Source organism: Epinephelus lanceolatus, chromosome 14, assembly GCF_041903045.1.
Source record: "Epinephelus lanceolatus isolate andai-2023 chromosome 14, ASM4190304v1, whole genome shotgun sequence".
Classification (NCBI taxonomy): Eukaryota; Metazoa; Chordata; class Actinopteri; order Perciformes; family Serranidae; genus Epinephelus; species Epinephelus lanceolatus.
In genome coordinates this window covers 30,334,552-30,359,109 of record NC_135747.1, presented here as the reverse complement: position 1 = coordinate 30,359,109, position 24,558 = coordinate 30,334,552, and the positions used below count along the sequence as shown (strand labels likewise).

Sequence of the window (24,558 nt, the reverse complement as noted above, 5' to 3'; positions counted from 1 at the left end):
TTATTTTAGTCCTTTACATTTACATTCTTCTACAAAGAATACTGTCCAACACTTTCCTGCAAGATAAGAACACATATGTAGGATCGGAGCAGTCCCAGGATTGCCTTACATTTAAAACCAATGATACAGCCAATGTGTGGCCAGAACAGGCCATCCTACCCGAGAGCGTAACTCACAGTACTGAGTCAGAGCTTTACAACTGGTACTGAACCTCAGAGAAGCATGGTAAGCTATGTCAACCATATAAAGACACAAAGGAGAGGTATATGCATTTATAACTGCAGCCCTGTCTCCTAGAAATTACTTATGTTGCTTAACTGCGGTCTTAATTATGTCGTTGAGGCAACATAATCGCTCCCTGGATTATGTTCAAAGACAACAATTCTGTCAGGTACTGAAATACTACATTCATGTACCATGAAAAGAGGTGGTTGGGGAGGATGGCAGGCATACAGCGTGTATCAAGACTCCTGTCTTGGGTATAAGAAGCAAAAGCACTTTGTTTGAGGTTAGGGAAAGATCATGATTTCGGTTAAATATTAATAAAAAGGTAATAAAAAATAAGGCCGTAGTCACTGCAGACTTGCAAGATACATTAATTTGCAACATTTCCTCAGTATATTAATAAAAAATGTAATTTACTCAAATTATGTTTCCCCCAAAAGTATTTGCTATGTCATATTAGATGTACCTTAACTTATTTTTTAAGAGACAGGGCTGATAACAGATCATCATAACCCAACACAGGTAAAATGTTTCAGCAACAAGTCACTTTTTTTTTTCCAGAAGAATAAAAAAGTTTTATCTTCAGCTTTCTCACAAGGTGCTAGCACAGGAACAGATTCTAGTTTAGGAAGTAAACAGGAAACTTCAGGGTCCATGAAATGGCCGACCCCTATCAGACAATGTATATGTGCTATACAGTACAGAGCTCTCACAGGAAACCCTACAGCTTGACAAATTAACAGGACGCCCTCATCATTTCCCCCCAGCCAGCCGTTTCAGCCATAAGCCTCAACCTCTGCGTGCTTACACAGACTGTCACATCGCCACTCTCTTGGCGAGGTCAAAGGGTGAGAGACATTCTTCTTTTTTTATGCTCCAAGGGAATGCAAAGATACAAGATGCTATAACTTCTACAAGTAAGTCACTCGCTTTATGCACAACAATCATCAGCCATACAATGCACAGGTGCCCCCCATTGTTGAAACAAAACCATACACTTGTGGCCAGGATATTAAACTTTCATATCATCCTAAGCCTGGACTAATCACCACTGTAATTTATATAATAACTTGATAAAGAACAGGCTTCTAATTGATACTGTTTATCAACCTGACTGAGTTCTATCATGTCAAACTGCGCCAGCATTGCGTGACGTTATCGTGCAGTAACACACTATTAATTTCATTTGACTTGAAGGAGTAGAAGGCCGTGTCCTGCCAACACAAACCAGACTCCAAAAGAAACACATACAACTGAAGAAACATAAGCCACTATTCAAATGCTAGACAAATAACTTCTTGAAATGAGCCAAAGTAAATGATCTCTCCAATTCAGCCAATCCTCCCTGCGCTGCAACCGAGCCATAACTGTGTTTAGATCTCTGGCATGACAAAAAATCTACAGGTGAAATCAGTACATGGACCAAAGTGAGACCACAGGATGCATCTAAATCCATGTACAGCCACACACAAGATCAAGGCAGCTATGCTTCTTTGAGACAATAACATCCACAAGACAAACAAACCCAGAGTCACAGTGTTGCGTTAATGGGTGTGCACGTGTGATCAGAAGCATACCTCTGCACTGAAGATCACTTGCTCTGCAGCATTCAACAACACCACATGACATCCTTCATCTATGTTCTCTCATTCTAATGAAATACTGTGGAATTAAAGACACACCCAGACGCTCCCATGCATCAGGAGTCCTGAAAAACACACAAGGAGAGTCTGGATAGAGGAATCAGCTGTGGGTGAGACAGTGTCGGGCATCATTGTGGTGTACTTATCGGAGACACTGCCGCCTCTGTGAGCGAGGGGTGAGGCTGGCATTTCTCTCTCCGAGTCAACTACGGAGCACAAATATAACCCTTGTGTTGGCCTTTTACAGCCAGGGCCGCGGCCACGGTGTAGAAATTTTATTTGCTTTTCACCATCATTGCTCCTTTGGTTTCACAATCTGCCCACAGTTCACACAACACTGCAACAAGAAGTGACAGCAGTGCCATATATTAAACCATGAAACCAGAACATGCAGTGCCAGCTCAGTGAACCACACCCGAAATACTAACACACAGGGCACTTTGTCTTCTTTGCATCATGCACCTCACTGCGGAGCATTTAGACTTTGTCACAGTGACGTTTTAACACCATAAATAACAGCACTGTAAAGGCACGAGGTACAGTATATGTTGGTGTTGAATAAATTCTGATAACAGGCCGTGTAGTCGCTCCAAATTTGTGTGGGAAACAGCACATTCCTTCAGGTAGTTCAAACATTTGGTTTGATCTGGAGCCAGAGATGCCATTGCATAATCCAAATTGTTTAATCACACACACACACACACACACACACACACACAACCACTCCTCTTTATCAATTGTTTAGAAAGGGTCATTGGCATTCCTCAAAGGGCAATGTATTTTGATGTACCTGCCGATCCAGTGCAGTTTCCTTTTTTTCCCGGTTTGGACAGCAGTCAACTCTTGTCAATAATTTGCTTAATCAAATGGCGGTTACAAGGACTTTGGACTCCTCTCAGGGCGGGATCTGTTCTGTCACTCACTGGAGGTCACAGAACAAAAGCTGGACTCAAAGCCTGAGGGTCTTTACTTCATCAAACATAGTAGCACAACAGTGTAAAGTCCTGATTAAAATGCACTCAAGTAAAAGTACAGAAATACTGTCAGTACTGCGATAACTACTTTTTGGCCACTTGGGGGCAGCTGAACATATCGCGCCTTTCCAAAACCAGACCCTATCCACTCCCACTCTGTTGTTGAGCGTAACACTGTTTGTAGTCACCTTCACAACTGAATAAAGCACCCTTCATCAAGGTGTGGGAGATTAACAAAGCTGAAAGCTTCAGGACAAACTTCACTCTTTGTTTCACTCTGATGTTGATAAAGTGCTTAGTTTTTGTTACAGTTCTTGTAAATAGACAACATTACAATTAAATGAACACAACTGTTTTCTAGAGACTAGAGAAGGATATAATTTATCCTTTATACAAGGTCTGTATGACAAGGCCTATAACTAGGCCTATAACTGTCTATTTTAGTTTGAGAAGTTTACGTTTGTAAGGGCAGTTGTGCAGAACTTTATTTGTACGGAGCATGTTCAATGACGATCAAAAGGTCAGTAAGTCAGCATTGATGCAAGCTTGCTGTCGGAGGGTTTTATAACTCACTTCCACCCCTAACTAGTTGGCTTGGGACGGCACTCAATGTGGCACACCCTCCGCATGAACACGGAGACAGAGTGAAAGTGGGTTAAGAGAGGGTGTAGGCAATGGTTTGGCAAAGGCTTATTATCACCGTCTGTGTTAATATGGTGATGTTGTTTGCAAACAGTTGCTTATGTACATGTCCAGCAGTTACTGGAGTCGTGTTTGTGTCCACTTGATGAATTTTAGTTCAATATTCACTCTCTTTTTGCTCTCAGCAAGTCGCTAACTTTGTCTGTCTGGGGTTGGGTAATGAGCAGGTCGTGTACAGGTTTTTTTTTTTAGAAAAAAACATAAGAATCAATACAGCTGCCTGCTGCTATGATGGCAGTGAGAGTGAACCAAAATAGTGAAGTTGTGGGCCGGACAGCTTAACAATGAGCTGAAGCTATAAAGCTCTATAAAGCTGCAGATTCAGCTGATAATTGTGGGTTTAGCTGGTTTAACATTGTCATTCAATACATTACTAAGACAAAAATATCAATTAAAGCTGCTTTAAGTATAAAAAATAGACATGCTCATAATGCAGAAAGGTACGTTAGAGGGAGCGATGCCATTGTTTCAACAGCCCAATATTCCGAAGCCCCATTAGTCCGCAAAATGTCCCATTGGACCAAAAGCCCACTTCTTGGAAAGCTAGTTATCCAAAAACAAACACCCCTTGCTCTGACGTCTAAAAAGACACACTCCCTGCAGTTAGTTCCAATTTCCCATCGGCGTCTGAGATACCGATCCTGGGTGTTCTTACCCACCCAACCCTGCTTCTCTAGCAACTTTTGTGCCACTAAACCAGGGTGTTGTAATCCAAAACATGATCTTTCCTAACAATAACCAAGTGTTTTTTTTGCCCAAACCTCACTACACATTTGCCACAGCATTGTTGACAAGTGTATCTGTGGTTTACAGAAACAAACAATGCAAATTTTTTATTCTGGCAATTGTGGTATCTAACTGCAGGGAGTGTGTATTTTCGTAGAAATGAGACTTGGCGTAGGAGAACATTTTTCGGACAAACAAGGATTTAAAATTTTTGGGCTGTTGTAACAATGCGCAGTCCCCTGTTAGGTGATGATCTTAAATATTATATACATCTTAGATCATGTGATTGTTAACATTTAAGCTGCATTTGAATGAAGTCGCTGATTTAGGTAACGCTACTATTAGCCTGTCTCCTTTATTTAGTGTTGGGTTATTTAATCTAGAAGAACAAATATAATTTCATCAGTAAAATGTTTTTGACAAAGTAACTAGTGAGTAAAGTTGTCAAAGTCATGAAGTGAAGAGTGCAATACTTCCCTCTTATATGTATTATATAAATTACAATATGGCATACAATCAAGATAAAGTTCAGTGTAAATACCTCAAACATGTACATAAATACAGTGCTTGAATAAATGTGCTTAATTACTTTCCAACACAGCTTGTTGTCCGAGGCATTTGAGTTCTCCAATATCTCCAATATATAAGATAAGATAAGATATGCTGCAGTTTCTCTTGAACTTGCTATGACATATAGCAGGGGATAAACCTCAGGTTCATGCAGCTCTCACACTGAAATAAGCTGAATAAGATGAGAGTCTCTCGGCAGCTACAATCGAACAGCACAGTGTATAATGTTTCAGTATAATGACACGCTGCACACGCTGCAATTTCCACCTTCTAAGGCCAAGATATCCTGTTTAAGTATTTCCATGACAAATGGCACTTGTTAAAACATTGAGAGGTCAAGTGTTCGGTAATCAGCTGACATTTAGTGCCATAAGGGAAATCCCTGCATATACAAGCCTTTTCCTTTATGTCAGCTCAAGAGTTGTGGTCCCAGTCCAGCCTTGACTCCACGCCGCTGAATTTCCAAATGGCAGTGAAGGGTCTAAAGGAAGTGGCTGCGCACTTAGAGATGCCATGATTCATGTGCAGCATGCTCCAAAGACTTCATTTCCTGGGCAGCTGTTAGAAACTGGCAGAGTTGGTTCTAAAGTAGTCGGTGAATCATAGCCTCCGGTGATGAATCAGACGGTCAGTGCTACACCTCTGGGTGTTTGCACTTGGTTATAGTTCAACAACACGTGGATGGTGAGAGGAATCTTTAAGAATACATACCTCACCCAGCTTCACACAGTCTCTTATCAGTCCTCTGTTAAAACAGTTTGTCATGTTATATGATGAATTTTGATATTGAATGTGTTTGTAGCTGATAAATGGTTTTTATCAGAGGGCAGGTTTCACAACACGAGGCAATAGAGCAACATGCACTCCAGATGGCGGTGAGGTCAGTACTACAACAACTGCAAAGCTCAAAGGTCAAAACAGACAACCAATAATATTTTATGGCTGTCGTGACAACACAGACTTGTATGGATTAAACTGTGTTCTCAGCACACCTTGCTTTAGTTAATATCTGACTCCAGCTTCAAGCCAAAAGAAAGATATCTGCAGTGCTAATAACTATATTTACAGCACAAAATATCAATGTGTGAACTTCTGCATTTTTTCAGATCAATAAGGCTAATTAATTTCAAGTCAATGAGAGGTCTCTATAGATAAATCCATCTTTATTGTTGTGTACAAGTTAGTGCAGATTAGGGCTGCAACTGCTGATTGTTCAGAGAGACAAGCAACATATCCTCACATCTAAGAAGCTGAAGTCAGGGAATGTTTTTACAGCATTTTTGCTTGATAAATCACTGAAATGATTAATCAGTTATCAAAATGGCTAACAATTAAATTTCTTTCAGTCAATTAATCAACTAATCCCCACAGCTCTAGTGTAGACAGAAAACTACGGAAACTAGTGCACATAAAGAAGTAAAAGGCATACTCTGTGTACCAATAACTTTGTGTGTACAACTTTAAAGGAGCTGTATATAGAGTTGAAACCAGTATCTGTACCAACAGATACCAAAACCAGTATCTGAAATGCCTCCAACACTGCCTAAAATACTTGATCAGATATTGACGAGTACACAAGTCCATGTACCAATCTGACACCACCTGATTTATTCATTCATTTTCCATAGCCGTTTATCCTATTGGGGGTCGCAGGGGTGCTGGAGCCTATCCCAGGTCACACTGGGCGAGAGGCAGGGTACACCCTGGACAGGTCACCAGATTATCACAGGGCTGACGCATGGAGACAGAAAACCATTCACACTCACATTCACATGTACGGACAACTTAGAGTCACCAGTTAACCTGCATGTCTTTGGACTGTGGGAGGAAGCTGGAGAAAACCAACGCTGACACGAGGAGAACATGCAAATGTTGCACAGAAGGGCTCCCCCACCCTTGGGTACGAACCCCCCCATTAAACTCTATGTAGTTTAAAAATTGGAATCAGTTCTTTGCCGCACTTAAACAGAAGCAACCACTGTTTCAGAGCAGCGAAGAAGAAATGATTCCTGGAAAAAGTGTAACATAAGTCATTACCAAAATGTCAAACTAGATGATTAAAAAAAAGTTCTATAGCATTCATTCTCTGTATGTATTTGTTCATGTTTTACAGTGGGTTTAACCTGAGTCATGCCATACAACAGCACAAACAGTGCTAACAACAGCAACAGTGCTGGCAGAGCTAATGGTGCTAACCTGGGGGGAACCAGAGGGTGAGCGCTACACTTTTGCAGTGAAACCATGGTTTGGGACAGCATGATCAGCGGTAACAGCCGTATAAGAGCAGTGCAGAGTACTGCTGATTAGCTAATCAGAGGGATACACACACAGGGACTGACATGCACTTGCATGTATGCTCGGCCTGACCATCTACCACAACAGAAAACACAGAAGCTTCTATTCTCAACACACACAGATGGAGAGTGACTTCATTCTCCGCTCAGGACACCATTACTCTTCTATAACTTTACATAGGAAAAAGTTGTTTCCAGCTTTACTGATGCTGTAAATGTCAAATAGAGCTCCTTTAAATGTCAACAAAAAATGATACAAGTAAAATAAACTGAAGCATTAAAACATATAAAGACAGTAGAAAAGAGAAGAACAATGAAATGCAGCTGATCGCTTTATGAATCAGTGAAGAGTTTTGCCAATAGGTGAAATGAAACTAACAGCACAAACAGGATACCAGCCTTACTGCTGCTGAAACAGGGAAGCTGAGCAAAGCACCTGTCAGACTGGGTTTAAGGGAGTGGAGGTTGGACGCACACCAGGGGCAGAGACAGCTGATAGAGACAACTTTCTCTCTGTGTCTGTGCTGTGCTCGCTGTAGCTCATTTGCCTATAGGCTCTGATAAGCAACAGTGAAATAAAACCTTTGGCTGCTACTCTACAGCCTTGTTTGGGATTATCTCCTTGCTCTCTGTGTGTCATCTCTGTCTGTTTGAGTTATAAATACTGCAGCTAGGGAACCACATTATTAATCCCACAAACTACAAAACATCTCTTCATGCTGTATTTAAGAAGAAAAGGGACTCAGAAATCAATTTGAGGAAGAAATTCCCTTTGTACAAATCATCAGCACTGACTCATGCACAATGCACTTCAGCTGGAGCAGCTGCAGGTTCATCTTAACTTTAGAGCAAGTGTTTTCCTCTGAATGAAGTGACAAGATTACAACCTCACCGCAAACTACACTCAAGCTGTGACACTTGAATACAAATAAACACACACAGGTGTACTCTCGCGACCCCATGCAGGGGTGAGAATGTACTGGGAGGAGACAACACACTATTAAAAGCACTTCATCTGAGTCCTGATACCATTCCAATCAATCCTGCTTGTCAATGTGACCCTCATGTCCTAAAAATAGACAGTGAGCCCCCCTCTCACCAAACCCCCGCACACAGGCAGGCACGGTGGCAGAGAGTTGAGCTACTCAGCTCCAATGGCACAGTGGAGCTGAGATATTTCAAAATATAATGTGGGTGTTATTTACCGCCTGTTTTATTTCATGGGAAAATGTTATGCAAGAGGGAAACTGATAACGCACAGGCCCATAAAAGAATCGCCTCTACATTTATGACACTGATTGAGACATTTAGTGAATCATACTGCCGTATCTCAGGGCAGCATATCCTCTGCTGTGGCCAGAGGGTGTGTCTTGATAAAAGGCAGGCAGATTTGTTTATTTAGAGTTCATACTCCAGTGTGCAGTACAGTACATCTGCCTCTGTGTGTGTTTCTGTGGTTTCGACACCATTGTCAGTGTTTCCTGAAGAATGACTGACAAAGTCTTGGGTGGATCATGGGAAAAATGTCCCCAGACGCTGTGGCAGCATCTCAAAGGAACATCCATTCAGCTGAGCTTCATTGCAAAACTATGTGACACAGAGTTGCAGAGATAAACAGAAGCATCTCTGGTATGCAACATTTTCAAAAAGCTCACAACTGCATGACATAACTTTGCATTATTCCCACCTAAAGGGACATATTTGCTGTTGGTTGCCTCCCTTATGTACTTGAAGTTTAACAACCTGCAGGTATTGCTACTAAAGCACTTTTCTTTGTGCTTGCACAGCAGTTGCTGTTTAGCCACGGAGCAGGTGTCACAGTGGATGAGCCGTGCTCTGCCTCACCTTGCTCCCTCCTGAAGGCACACCTGTGTAAAAACTGAACAGGTTGTTCAACATACCATGTGCATCTCTGTCTGCCACGAAACTCACAGAAGAGCCTGACACTGTTAAATTATAGTAAACACACTTTTTTTTGTCCTGCTGGCTAACTCACATGCTCCAACTATGCTGAACTTCTTTCTGTTCAAACACACTTCTTTGAGTATGTATAACCAGAGCCTGACTTTCATGACTAATATTTGGGGACTGAGGTCATGAGTTGCAAGACCGGCACCAAAAAGGAAATACATTTGATCAGATCAGAGCACCGGACAATGCTTGAGAGCTAGTGGTGGGGAAAAAAATTATACAGCATAGTATTGCAATAGTTTGCGTGGCCATATTGTAACGATACAAGCATCGAAATTATTTATATTGCAAATACAAAAAAAGCTTTAGCCTACTAGAATAATGAATTAATAGCTTTTCAGTCTAGTAGAAATTTTGCGGCAATAAAAATGATTGAACTGAGAGATGCCTAGACTAGATGCTGACAAAGTTTTCCTTTGGGGACATTAAAAAAAAAGGTAATAAATCACAGTCTACTGCAATATAATTTATCGCAGAACGTTTCAAACTGCAATAATATTGTATTGGGACTTCAGTATTGTGATAATATCGCACTTTGGGTGCCTCTGGTGATCCCCACCCCTACATACTTTGTTCCTCTGACCTGTGTACCCTCCATCATATTTTAAAGAAAGTCATAAAGCTGTGCTTAAACAGGTGCTTACCAACACAGGAGTACACACACACACACACACACTGAAAATAGCACTGACCTTTTAAAACTGCAGCTTAAATCATGCCTCACATGAGGAGACACATGTTATGAAATGCTGTGTAGTGTGAACATCACATTTAAATGTATGCATATTAATAGAAACATAAATAGAAGCTGGTTCCAGCGAGAAAGATTCAAAAACATGAGTTGGTCTCAGCTTATGAGGATCTGAACTTTGTGAATGGCAAGTACGAGTATAAAAAACGTCACAGTAATACAAATATTTCGCAAAGCTCATGAGATCAGAACTTACTTGACTGTTACTCTTGTGGATAAGTCCTGGAGATCTCCCGGGTGAAACAGCTGTGCTTCCTTTAGTCCGAGCCTCCCGCAGGCCTTGAGGAAGACGTTGAGGTTGTCCTGGACAAAGAACAAAGCAGGGATGAGGGTTGTCCACCTTCAGACCCAAAGAATAATCACTCAAGAATTCTCTGGCAGGGACACAGCCTACAACTCAATGCTTCCAAAGTTCATATCACCAGAGCACAGAGCAGGGATGGGGAGGAGCGTGTGTGTGTAGCAAATAAGAAGTGACCAAGTGCAGAACACACACAAACACACATGCAGCAGGGGGAGGGAGGGAGGGGAGGCTGCGTGACAGGAGCTGACTGACAGCAGCAAAACTACCTGTGGGCTGGGTTAGGGTGTGGACAAAGCCAAAACCAGGAAGGATGACATCAGAGCTTTGCACAAGTCCCACCCAACCGGCCATGCGAGTGCAAAGCTGACACACACACACACACACACACACACACACACACACACACACACACACACACGGGAGCACAATGCCTGCTGCAGTCTCCTCACACCCTGAAACTGTCCCCTCCCCTCGCTGCCAAGCCCTTCACTCGAGAATACCTGTGGAATCTACGGGGCGGTAAAATATTTTGGAGACATTTTGGTTGCTATGAAACATGAGGTCGGGTGACAGAAACTGACAAATACTTTTTTTCCTGAGGCAGCTCAAGAGGAAATGGGAGTGGAGGGACGGTTTCTCCTCCTCCGACGTGTCAGTCATTTTTATATAGCATGAAGCTATCATGTGATTTACACAGATGTGGGTGATGTACAATAGCAAGAAGTCATTTTTTGCTCCACACACACATCTCGTGCATTTAAAATAATCCTCCAACCACAAAAACATCACCCCTTCCAGGGTTATGACTTGCACAGTTGTAATCCCATGTGTCTTGTTTGTAAGCCTGCACTTCCCATTGGGACAGCGCTGCTTTGGAGGGTTTCATGTGATGACACACGGCCTCAACATGGGCTGGAATAATTAAGGGGTAGCTGGTTCTAAATTTAAATGGCAAACATGCTTATTAGCAAATGGTAGGACAGGGCTGACCTCTCTGTGCAGGAATCCCTTACTAACAGCTTGTCACTGTGGGCCCCTACAGGCCAAGGATCAACCCCCACCCACCCAACCCCACCCCCTGCTGCAGGCACAGGGGTCACCCTTGTTTCATAATAAACACAAGCGAGTTTCTCTTCTTAATTTACACAAAGTAAAACACCATAGGCGTGTGCTAATAACATTAGCATGTGGTATTTGTGGGGAAAATGTGTCCAGATAAACTTTACAGCCCTTCACAGAAACCCCGCCGCTGACTAGTGTTTTGGAGGTGTAACTGCAGAGCGACACAGACACACCGACACACAAGTATAAATGCTCACAACGGCGTAGGCCACATGCGTATAAATTCCACTTTAGACATGATGAAGTTATGTTTCCAATAACATGGATTTTGAATGCTTTTTTGAATATCAAAATATAAGTGAGACCTTCTTCTCTGTCATTTGTCCATGTGACAGTTCCCTCGTACATTTTTCAGTGACACTTAATTTATGACCTTGTTATACAATGAGTACGGCATGTACCGTCAAAAAAAACAAAGCACACCTGGCCTTGCTTCAAACATATTGGCTGACAAGACAGCATTACATTCCATAGCGCGACCAGTGACACTGGATTTTTAGGCTGATATCGCAATCGATTGTCTGTAGTTCAGTGGTTCCCTACTGGTGGGTCGCAGGTCCATTCTGAATGGTCTGCAAGTGACTGGCAAATATGCAGAGTTTGTAAAAACCGCATCTTATTTTTAACTACAGGGAATTTCCAGCACAGAGTTTTCATTTTTGAAGTGCAGTTTCCTGCTATAGAGTGAGTGACAAATGGACAGCTTCTTGACAAAGACAGCAAACTGGCTCAACACGTGGCAAAACACAAGTATGATGCTGAATGTATTAAACTGTGTGGACCTTGAACTAATGACTGAGGAGAAATCTGGACCCCGTGGCTGGACCAAATGGAAACCACTCCACTGCTATAGTTTATAAAAGTCGCTAACAAAATTGAGGTTGTCAAATGTATCAATACTGCGATACTTTTTTGACACCACGTGTTTAAAACAATACCACCTCTATTAATGATACATCCGACAGTGTTGAAGGTACCAAAGCTATATATATATATATTTTAAAAAGAACAACTAAAGCAGTACAGTCAGATTATTAATCCAAGGCTGCACACACAAGACAACTGTGAAGAAAAACGACAGGTCAGCCTGTGGCTGTAACACAATTCTCTCCAACAGCGAATCCACCATGTGACTGGAGGCATGTCTTCAGTGATAATACTGGTATTGTATTTAAGTTCAAAATTCAGGTAGTGTCACCATCCTACAATATATTTTTTACACACAAATATAACACTGACAAAAACTGTGACCTGAGCAGCACATTTAATAGTTGACCATTAAACTTGCTAGTGGTCTCTGGTGGATAGTCTTTGCAACACATAAACATAATCTTTGGAAATTTATTTATTACAGTCATTTTATTTATTGTTACTTATCTACCCTGATACGACATATCTGCTATACCCTAACAGCGTCTGATATCTTGGCCCAGACGATTTATCAGTCTAGCTCTAATTAGGATTTTTTTATAATCTAAAAGAATGCCCGCCATAAAGGACAACTGAGCTTCATCGCTGCAGTGGGTTTCAACTAGGACACCTGTATTCACCCCTCTGTCTAAAACACTTTGTTTTGACCACTGTCTCTTTGAGTCCCCCTCCCAAAAAAGCCCAGTCTGTTATGATTGGTCAGCGTTACTTTGCATCTCCATCATCTGTATTTGCGCTCTGCCAGTGTGGCCAACTTTAAAACTTCCTTGCTAGATTTAGGGACTTCTCAAACCCTTTTAGCGACTTTATTTCTAAAAGGCGACGACAAGCAAATTTAGCAAATTATTCAGATCATAAGGGAAAAACAGAAATCGAATTGCAGTTTAAGACTTCTTAGACCAGCATGGAGCGTCTCCCCTCTCCTGCTCAGCAGCACTGTGCAGGCAGGCACTAGGTGTGGGGCAGGCAGGAGGAGAGGAGAAGCTGCTCACCGCACTGTGGGAGTTCAGTTGTAGTGCTTTTTTATGGTTACATTAACACTCTCGCTCTCTGGATGGGAAGTGCAGAAAAGCTGTCACTGCATTCAAATATTTTGTTGAGGATTTTCCTACTGAATCTAATTAAGCAAAGTTGTAAAATGCTTCCATTATCACCAATATGCAAATAAGTGCATCATGTCATCTGGTGACTTTTGCAACTTCTGGAGCTAGTGCTAGTTATTCTCATTGGAAAAGAGTTTGCAACACTGGTCTCTGGACTGTCATTGTAGCCGGGCAATGACTGTAACAGATAATAGTTGCATTTTTTTACAGTAAAAAAAAAAAAAAAAAAAAAAAAAAAATCAATAAAAGCTCTCAAACACAAGTAGATATATTCCAGCAGGAATATGATCCGAAATCAGAGAAAAATGTACAACATCAGCAACCAAGTTTACATGTTTCCTCAATGTTAGCATGTGGCTACATGTAGCAGTGTAGGCTATGTAATGTAAAATCTCATAGCGGTGAGCCTGGAGCAGATGACCTTATAAAGAAATCCAGCACACTATGACTTCATACTGTAGCCAGAGAAAAAAACGTTGGTATTCAGAATGGTCTGAAGCCTGAGGTTTTGCTCACAGGGATTATGTCTGCATACATTTACTTCATTATTTGAAACTTTGGCCACGTCTAACATGACATTGTAGCACCATGTATTAGATACTAAATATAGAAAAGCATATTTAAGCCAAACTCACCTTAAGCCAGTGTAAACAGGGCCTTTATGAGAGGATAATTAATATCACTTAGGCATGAGTATGATTCAACCTCAAAGAGCATAATGAACACGCTAAAAGCCCCCCTAACAACCAGTCCCAGAACATGCAGAGATAATGATGTTGAAGGAATGCTATGCCGAGTTGTGCCTGCACATAATCCTGCTAAATATGCTGTACCCATCCAGCAGCCTCTAATCCTCTCATGCAGACTTGAGGACCCTGATTTAAAAGCACTTCACACCAAGGGACGGAAAGATTTGACTCTTAAGGTGTCTGATTCGGTATGAAAGGATCTCCGTCCCCACTGGTCACATTGTGGCTATTTCTATTCCTTCCACTGCATTCTTTGACTGAGATGGGCATACTCTACAATTACCCTCAACTGACCCCTGGCAGTGCCTCAAACACCAAGCTAAGCTATGGTTAAAATATCAGGCTACACATTCAGTGCTGTGACAATAAACCGAGAGGAGATGGAATACTTGAAACGTTGCCTCCCCTGAAACAGACCCAATAAAAGACCCTCCTTTCCCGACAGTCAGATCCAGTCATAACATGCACCCATACAACACAAACACAGTAACAAAACATGGTCAAATGCCTGTCATTGCACGGATGATTACACAGACATTTAGATGAGTAAAGACACCCCAAGGTCCGTTGAAACTGTCTGTTTATCTCCTCCCTCTGCTCCCTCAACTCACCAAGGAGTTGGTGTATGCGGGAACATCCAGCACCATGTCAATTACAGTGTATTTACGGTGGGCAGAGGCCGATGGAGTCATCTTTAACTCTGTCCCTCTGGATTCAGCTCAACGGGCCCCCGCTCACGTAGCTGGCTGCCGCACCACACAACTGTCGGCTCCATGCCCAGCACCAGTAAAAGCAGGACCGAGCCCGAACCAGGGTGCCGTGACCCAAACCCACAGCTCACTGAGTGCTCAGAAACAGGCAGAGAAGTGTGCTGACATGGGAAACATTCCCGTGGACACAGGGGAAGCCAAAAAATAGTCCTGGCTCCGGAGCCAACGTTGCTAAATATTCTGCAAAACCAGAGATTTCCGTTTTTTTCCCCTTTTTCCCTCCCTGGGCTTTTTATTCTGCCAGAGCTGAAGCCTGCTATCGATTTGAGTGCTGAAATCTTTCAGATAGCAAAACTGACATGACAGTTTTGACCACAATGGTAGAAAACATTCATATTTGAGTGCTAATAAGGCATGTTTGCAGAGAGCCTTGCATTCAGCGGTGATTAAAGTTATACTATATCTGCATTACAAACCAAAAAAACAACAACAATACTGTTGTTCTTGTTCTTGTCTTCTTATTTTTTCTTCCACGTGCCATTTTGGAGGTTAAGCATACTAGAAAAGCAGAACTTTTCCTGTTTCCCCCTCTCTGACAACATTCATTAGAGATGGAGAGCATACATGAAGACAAACCATGGAAATGTAAAGAGCTGGATACAGCATCAGCAGGCTCCTATTAATCCCTATGAAAGTTGCTCAGTGGCTCATGAAGCCAAAAAAGGTCTATTTCTGTAGTGTGGAATTACCCGTACACACTGTGGGGCCCGCAGAGCAAGCACACCAGTATAGCTGCGGCTGAAGCAGCTACGAGACCGCCCACTAGCTAAATGACTCGCCCACCATCAGTCCACAATCAGCCCCCTTTGCTCCTTGGTCCAGAGGTGGAAGCCCTGAGGAAAATACTGAGTTAGCATTTAGCTAGCTATGAAGTATTAGCTTGTGGGCAGCTGTGGCTTCTGGGTGGCTGTGGCTCAGATGTGTGCAGGTCATTCACAAATCGGAAGATGGGCCGTTCGATCCCCAGCTAATTCCAGTCTGCATGTCGAAGTATCCTTGAGCAAGATGCTGAACCCCAAATTGCCCCTGATGGCTGTTCCATCACTGTGTTAAAAACTTAGTAGCAGATGGTACCTTGTATGGCAGCCTCGGCCACCAGTATGTGAATGGGTGAATGTGACTAGTCGTGTCAAAAGTGCTTTAAGTGGTCGGAAGTCTAAAAAGGCGCTATACAAGTGTACAACTCATTACTTATAAGGTGAATCATGTCTTCTTGTATAATGAATAAAGTAAGTGAATAAAGTGGATTATTGCTACGTTTGGCCTCGTATTTATTCACTGCAAGGGCGTGTCGTAGCTGGGTTCAAATAACTATCGTATTAGTGGGCTTGTCTTGTGCTGGTGGTTTGTAGGGGCGTGTCACATAGGCTTTAAACAGAATGTGGCTGCAGTTAAACACGTCTTGCTGAGCACAGCCGAGTGGCTAACTTCCGGTTTAGCAATCCATTGACTTGATTGAGGATAAAAAAATATTCAATCGTGCAGCTCTTCTAGTCTTTCCTATTTTTATTGGACCAAATGGATCAAATCCTGATAGTGCAACCAGTCATTTCACAGGGGTTGTAAAGCCCAAAAAAATATATCCACTGATTTTCAGATGTTTCTTTGACAATGTAAGTAAAAGGGTTTAAGTCTTTTAGGCTTCATAACATAATGTGACAGACCTTGACGTTGTAATTCCACATTTGGCCACCATGTAAAATTGGCTTTAACGCCTGGAACTGTTCCTGGAGGTTTGAGAGAAACCCGATGCAATAACTCTCTCTACATGGAGACAAACATTACGCAACATAGTGCAAGAACAGGCTCAGAGTGGGAACGACAGAGGTGCTATTCCTGTTGCAGGCCAGTGTAGCATCCAAATGATTCTGCAGCTATTATTTTAAATTATTATACAATTGCACAGCACAGCAAAATTCCTACTTCAAACACTTCTTTCCACACATTAAAAGAACAGACGCATCACTATTTATAGAGATGAGAGATAGGGGACACTCTTATCAACACCACTTGACTACTTTGGGAGAAAAGCTCTTCTCACAGCACAGTGAGAGTGAGTAATGTTTGTTTTCTCCATTTTTCTCCATGTGGCTGGCAGAACCTGATAGCCGCGGGCCAACCAGGAGCTATTCACATTCGCTGGAGAATTTATGATCAGGTGGTTTCAAGTTTGTGTCCAAGCATCGGAAATACCACACTGGCGCTACTGACGGAGGAGATTCTTTACCCCATTACCTCAGCAGGTGCCCAGCCAGTTATATTACCAAAGCTCCAAAACAAACTGGCAAGACATTTGATTTATGTCATAACACAGATATGATGGTACAGCGTTAGGTGCTGCAAATACCATGTTTACTGTTTACATCCAGCATGAATGCCGGTCTGTCTCTTCTACTGCAGACTTGTCATTGTCTTGCCAAACATGTTGAGTGTTACTGAGCCCACCAGACTGGCTGGGTTAAGGTTGGGGTTCTCTATAATTCCTCCAGACAGCTGGACTCAATTACTCCCACAAGAGAGAGCTTTGTGAGGGATGGGTTTAAGGTAGGGTTCTCAACCCTCTACTTCCCGAGCACTTGTATGCAGACACTCCCAAAACATTTACTTCAACCGAGCCACTGTAGCCCAAAAGGCCTGCTTAAATATGGAGACATTGCCAGGTCTAAAAAGGTGAGACACTGATTCAATAACAGGTTATTACACAAACCAGACTCTGCCTCCTTATGACCTCCTGTCACTCAATCAAAAACCTAATTATCATACCAGTACAAAGATGTTTTGTCTGAAACAACTTTGATTGAACGCAGCCTCAAGCACGACAGACATCATATTTAGGGTGCACTCATATGCGGCCGGTGGCCTTTCAAGCAGCTCAGCGTTCGCTGAACTTATTAGTGTGGATGGATATGAGGAGCGACAAGTCACTGAGGCAAACACCTCTCTCACTGGCAGCCATGCCTCAGACCTGTCACCAGTCAGCTCAACTGCTGCTGCTGCGATGCTAACTCACATCTTCACACATACTTTTTTACAACAGACATCTGCACAGCAGCAACAGCAACAGACAAAACTGTGAGGCTATGTGTTAAGATATTTTTTAAACAAAATGCACATGCAGCTGAACAAAAAGACAACTTACCAGTCCAGCAATAGGTGTGGGCAGCCTGTTAACCCTCTTGATGATACCAGGCTTGATCTTGTTGATCAGACTGCGAGCAGAAAGGAAAAGTGAGAGGAGAGGGTAAGTGAAAGCACTTTGTCATTGGCCAGGCTGGTCTAACTAACAACGAATGAACAAAAAGTGTTGCAAAGTCTCTGTGTTGTGTGTTTACGACTGTGTTTAATGGCGGCCACCTGGCTTCAGTTTAGTAAATGGCCAGGGCTGCACTGTGATGTAAACACAGTGGGTCCTCGGCTCCTAAAACATACCAATTTCCACTGGAACAACCACAAACGAATCTGGAATCACCACATATCAGCTCATATTTGGTGTTTTTTTTAAAGGTTTTAAAATGATTCTTTAGCCAAAGAGGAAAAAAATCTCCTAAATAATACAAAAAAAGAAAAAAACTGCAATTCAGACCTACTTAAAGGGGCAGTTCAGATCTTCTGAAGTGGGGCTGTATGAGCTATTTATCCAACCCATAGTCTGTGAATTACATACAGTGGTTGTCAGTCGGCACACCCCCAGTTTGGAGAAGTATGCATGGAAACTTAGCAATGTATTGCTAAGTTTCCATGCATACTTAGCAATGTATTGCTGTGGACGGGGGCAGCAGCAGAAAAGATTTTAGCCACCTATAAAATAGTCCAACCTACAAAAAATCAGAATCAGTTTAAGTGTACGCTATATTGAGAATATTTTTTACTGCTTTACCTTTCCGTTAGACTGACTTTCCAACGGGGAACTGAAGCTGTTATACCACTCTCTCCAAAGCCAGACTCCATTGAGAAAAACAGTAATTTAACATAGTTGAACACAGGAGCTGCTGGTCTACAGCTGCCTTGAACTGTTTGTGTGACTTTGGTGTTGTTAGATTCGCCAAAGCCACACAATAACGCCAACAGACTAACTGAAAAATTAGCTCTTGTTTAAGGATTCTGTCAGCTTTGTCAGGAGCACAGATGGGGAAGTGAAGCCGTTAATGGCTGCCACGTTAGAAAGAGTTGTTTGTCCCATGTTTTTGTGTCTAAGTGACTAATGGAGACAGTTTTTTAAATTGGTCGAGTATTGAGAGAGTCGAAGTGACTAAACAGGCTTCAGTGTTTTCCCTACAGGCAATTGTGCACCCTCAACTTACATCCACTCTAAGTACTTGTTTTGCCACTGACAGGCTCAGATTGTTATCACGAGTGTCTGACTACATTACATAAAGGACTCCTCAGAGAAATTAAACAGTTTTTCTGGCCTTTCACTGATCCAGTCTGTTTTATGCCCAGTTCAGACCAAAGATTTGTGATGAGACAAGCTGAAACAGGCAACTTCTTGAAAAGTGCCAATCTGCAACGTTCTAAAAACCTGCCGGTTCACACCAATGCAACTAGATGAGACGGTGTATCACCTCAATGAACAACTCTCTGTACTTCTGTTCTGATTTCCAGCTTTTCAGGCTTATTTTGTGGATGTATATAATTTGTAGCTTCTTAAAATATGAATGAGGATAGTGATAGTGAGATAGGGATGGAAACGGAGGGCTCGGCAAGCGAACACGCCATCTGCAGTCATTTTGACTTGACCAGCGGACTTCACTACAAGCTGACTGAATGCAGAAACAAGTTACGTGCTTTAAATTCTAAAACCAGCTGCCGGTGAGCCATAACATGGATTTGTTTTAGATCACACAGCAAACACTTCCTGGTACTCCTCCCTCTGTCTCTCACTAAAATTTCCACCACTGTTTTCCTGCAACAAGTCATCTCGAGAGAGAACATGACTTCAAGCGAGATTTGGACACAATTACAAATGGACCAGCGGAAGGTTAGGAAAATCGTTTCATTTCTCTGTAGGGTCCTTTCTATAATGTTGTAAGACACTTCTAATAACAATCTGAGCCCGTCAGTGGCAAAACAAGCACTACTAATGGACAAAAATTCATGATGCACAATTGCCTGTAGGGATTACACTGCAGCCTGTTTCTGTGATCTCTCTTAATACTGGACCACTTAATAAAAATTATGGTCTCCAGTAGTTACTTTGATAAGAAACATAAGAAAATTGGGTGCAGGTTGAAAAATACCAATGTTTCCCTTTAAGGTGGATGTTTTTACTGAGTGTATTTCCTGCAGGGTGGGTGGGATGGGGTGTATCAGACTTTGCATAGGTTGACAATAGATGTAAAGAAAGAAAGGAATGTGGGTTTAAGTTAGTCATTTAGCTGTAAGACAATAGAAAGCTGTAATATTTCATCAGATAACACACATTGTAAGCCAAGTAGGATGTAATCATGTGTGCGAGCCACACTAAACATTCCTCTTCAAGCAGTTGTGATAACCACAACACAATGGGAAGGGAGGCTGAGTCTCTAGGTGAAAGCGATTTAATCTCGGTCTTCCTCTTCCTCACGCTGAGAAAACACAGACAGCTCCCTGAATGAAAGTGTCTCTGTTGTCCTCTGAGAGTGAGCAAACAGTGGAGTCAGGCGCAAATCAGCAGAACGAGGGGCTTCTTCCTTGAAACGATGCCAATAGAAGGTTTGAGAGATTCAGCATGGGCTGCTTGTAATTACGGCTTCCTGCTGATTCGTGCAAATCACATCACTGTGTCCATCCACCAGAGCTGCCCACATACACATGTTTAAAGAGACATGATGCTAACCTTCTCACACACAAACTCATCCCCGATCTGGGAAAAGCCGCATCTCTTAGAAGAGCAACTGGTGAATGAATGCAAAAGCCAGTTCTGTGTAGATAAATTTGTTCCTCTAACTCATCAAAACTCTTGATGCATCCAGGCTAATGAGAAAGCAGGGTGCCCTGCCTCCCCGATGTGGTTTCAGCTGGAGGCTTTCCACTCACTACACAGCGTCTCACAGCTCTCATTAAAGTCGAGGATGGCACCCTGCCCATCCACAGATCTGCAACATCTGTCAAACAGGCAACACTCTTGAAATAGATCACACTTCATATTCTCAAACAAGACCACAGAGGGCAGATCTGACACTGGAAACATCAAATAACTACGGTCTCTATTGTGCCGTCTGGACACACTGGCTCACTTCATGTGGCTGACAAACAAACAGTGACCCGACAGGGGGTCTGCCTGGGAAATATCAGTAACACTTACGTTGGGAGTGCAGACCTGAAGGAGAGCAGAGGGCTTCCGTATGAATGAATGGCTTAAGAGAGGTGCCTGGGAAAAGCAGAGTACTTACTCACACAGCAGAACGCCATTCTCCAGCGCTGATCGGAAGTCGTCGCTCCCAAATTTTTTCTTGGTTACTGCCTGGAAAAAAGGGATACAACAACAGTGAGCAAAGTAGCGAGAAGGGCTGGGTGAGGAGAGGAGGCGGGGGTTGCTGTGTGTGTGGTGTGGTGGGGAGGCTGGAGAAGAAAGGTAGGATGTTGGGAACAGTAGCAGAGGAAGTCAGAGGTATTTCCTCCTGAGTTCCTACAGTGTCTCTGGGACAGAGTTGAGGCGCAGCTCTGCAGGTATTCCTCAGGGGGCTCTCCAGTGGCACCGTTCTTCTCACTTAAGTGCAAAAAAGCCGGTGAACAGGAGAGCTGTGCTAAAACTGTGCTGGAGCCAGGCTGCCCAAGCCGCAAGGCTATGGGAGCATCTGGAGTGCTGGAGGAACACAGTGCTGTGTTGAAGCCTCATGCCTTTCCCATGATCTCAAACCACCGCTGTGGGAACACCAGGAGTCATTATGCACACTGCATGCATGACGGCCAGCCTTACACACTGAAACACATGCACGTATACAGCAGACAAACACAAACAAGCAACATCTTTGATTTAAATATAACACTCGCCTGTACATTTTTTTTGCACATATGCATCTGTATTTCCTCTACAAGGCAATAATAGTGTTGTTTTGTATGTTTTTATGTGAAACTGCAACTTTGTTAAGGGATATCAAATTCACGCTGATGGCCACTCCTTAACACAGCTTCCTGTTCTTTGCTGGAATGTTTCCACCATCAACGTCTTGACCAATCAGTACTTCAGCTACTGGAATCCAACACAAGACATTACAATAGAGAACAATTAAAGTGCATACCTCTACCATTTCTGCACAATCATTTTTATTTATTATTTTAGGGAATGTTAACAGTTTTTAAAACCTTGATGTGCATAAAAACACCTTTCTGTGGATATTTGTAGGCGGGTGCATACAATGTTTGCAAAAATGCTCAAAAATACTTTGTAATCTCCAGCAAACATTTTTAAAACATCCTGGGTCTGGATGCATACCAAATGCTAATCTCTTGTTATTTGGCCCCTGGCTTAACTCTCCAACACATTTCCCTACAACTAGCTCTTGAGATATGCTGCTAAATGATTCGTGTCAAAAAACAAAACAACCCTTAAAGGAGCAGTGTGTCAGATTTAGGGGAATTTACTTCTCCAGGTTAGAATTCTCTTCGTGTTCATTGTTCAGGAGGTTTTTTTGTGGGAGACAAATTATCTACAGAGGTCTCTTCGAGGTGATTAAAACTGGTAAAAACACTAAATAAAGCAGTTTCATGTTAAAAATTAGTGTTTCTCCCATGTAGTTTGGCTCGTCAGAGACGTGCTAGAAGTCCAGCAGCTGCTAATGTGTGCTCACTCTTTTCTCTGATAACTTAAGATCCAGAGGTTCAGGAAGTTTTTACCAGGAGCTGAATTATCAGCAGAGGTCTCTTCCTCTGCAAAACAAACGGACCTGTTGATTTACATCAGTAAAAATGCTGAATAAAGCAGTTTCATGTTAAAAAAATCTGTGTTTTTCCAACGCTGCTTGTTACGAAGGGTTTGCAGAGGGGCTGCTAACTACTGAGAAAGGCCCCATCTAGAGCAAATGTTTGGTTTCCCATTCTAGGCTACTGTAGGAACATGGTAATGCAACATGGCAGACTCCATGAACAGGACCTGTTGCTTCTGTCGATATTAACAGCTCATTTAAAGGTCACAAAAACACAAAGATTCTTATTTTCAATTGATTATACAGTACAGAAGACATATACATTATGCTAACTTCTCTGCCCCTGCTCCAACTCTTGACCTCTTCAATCTTCAGAACAATGTCTTAACTGTCCCACAATCGAGGCTGGTGGGTAAAGGAGATTGTGCCTTTGTAATAGCTGCTTCAAAGCTCTGGAATTGCCTTCCGCTCTCAAATCTTAAGATGTACATGTTTTCAATGGCCTTTGGTTGTTTGGAGTGGTTTTAATACTTTAATATTTTATAAAGTTTTTACGAATGTAATTGTTCTTACTGGTGTTATTCTGTTTTACATTTTCATACATGTTATACTGCTATATATTTGTGTGTCATTCTTTTTATAACAACCTTCATGAAGTTAGGATTTATTGCATGACTGATGAATTATACTACATTAGTTTTAGCTTGGTGTACCTTACAAACTGGCAACTGAGTGTATGTTATGAAATATGAGTATGTGTGGCATCACTGATCTTACATAGCCTACTGTAATGCCTGCATGAAAATGAATTAATTCACGTTACCAGTAAGGCAAAGACAGCTGCCATTAACCAGAGTGCACAAACACACACACTCACGCACAGGCAAAAACAAGTCAAACGGGTCTCACAAACCAAATTGGTTGGATGTGTTTTTTTCCTTTCAAGGGAAAGGGACAAAAGCAGGGACGGTTACTGGCATAGCTGAGTATGGCAGGCCATCATTTTGTGGAGGGCAGGAGAAACCAGAGCAATTAGAGACACTGACTGGAGGACACTACTATTATTCTCAAACAAAGTGGTGTTACACCTCCGACCACACCCTGGGCAACCTGAGACGGCCTTAAATACCCATCATTCCAACAGAATTAGACCATATTGTGTGACAAGATTAAAAGTTTTGACAAGTCGTCTGCAGTCTTTCTGCATTTGCGCAATGCCATCGAGCTATTGTTGGGAAATACTTGTTCTTTTTATAAAACATACGCAGACCTTGGCCTCCTTCATTGACAAAAACACAATCATAACCACACGCTGAAAAACACTAAACAGGAACATGGACAAGTCCCTACAGTATTCACACACAGACCTCACAGTACAGTCTGTAATCAGCCAGGCACTACAGTTGGCATATGAAATCCTGACCCCTGCTGTTCTATGTATGCGGGGCCAGCAGCTGGGACTTTGAATGCAAACAATACAGGTGGAAACAGCGTAATTATTTACACTGAGCTCTCTCAGTGGTGCTTACTTGAGTTGTTTGATAAGAAAATGCACAAGAAAGACATCAAAGTATCAAAGAAACAGACTGAATGTGACAATTAAGATATTATCTTCCAGCCCGTGTGTGGAAGGTGGGACCCACCCTTGCACTGAAGCCTGTACTAAGCTGGCTGTAACAGAATAGTTTTCTCCTCTCTATCGTCATCATTAGAGGTATTAACTCCTCTTAGATCCAGCCTGCTGTGCCCTCTCTCTCCTGTTGAACCCGCCATGTGGGATAACAACTCTAATCTGCAACAACATACTGCTACTCTGATTTAGCAGGGGGAGATTTAAGGCAGGCACAGAGATTTTAAAAACAGCTTGCCTTCCTGCAAAC

At 42.3% G+C, this 24,558-nt stretch overlaps 1 protein-coding gene across 16 annotated transcripts in view; it reads right to left on the bottom strand.

The window, feature by feature from the left end:
• lmo7a (LIM domain 7a) overlaps positions 1-24,558 on the bottom strand; it is a 74,987-nt gene that overhangs the window by 40,735 nt on the left and 9,694 nt on the right. For 14 of the 16 annotated variants that reach the window (XM_033617780.2, XM_033617792.2, XM_033617793.2 and 11 more), the window contains 3 exons: positions 21,206-21,276; positions 17,974-18,043; positions 10,053-10,159 (listed from right to left, as the gene is read on the bottom strand). In XM_033617780.2, coding sequence (XP_033473671.2) covers positions 10,053-10,159; positions 17,974-18,043; positions 21,206-21,276 — 248 coding nt within the window. Of the gene's footprint in view, positions 1-1,802; positions 1,944-10,052; positions 10,160-17,973; positions 18,044-21,205; positions 21,277-24,558 lie in introns of those variants that run through there. The other 2 variants (XM_033617794.2, XM_078174602.1) reach the window with 2 other exon arrangements.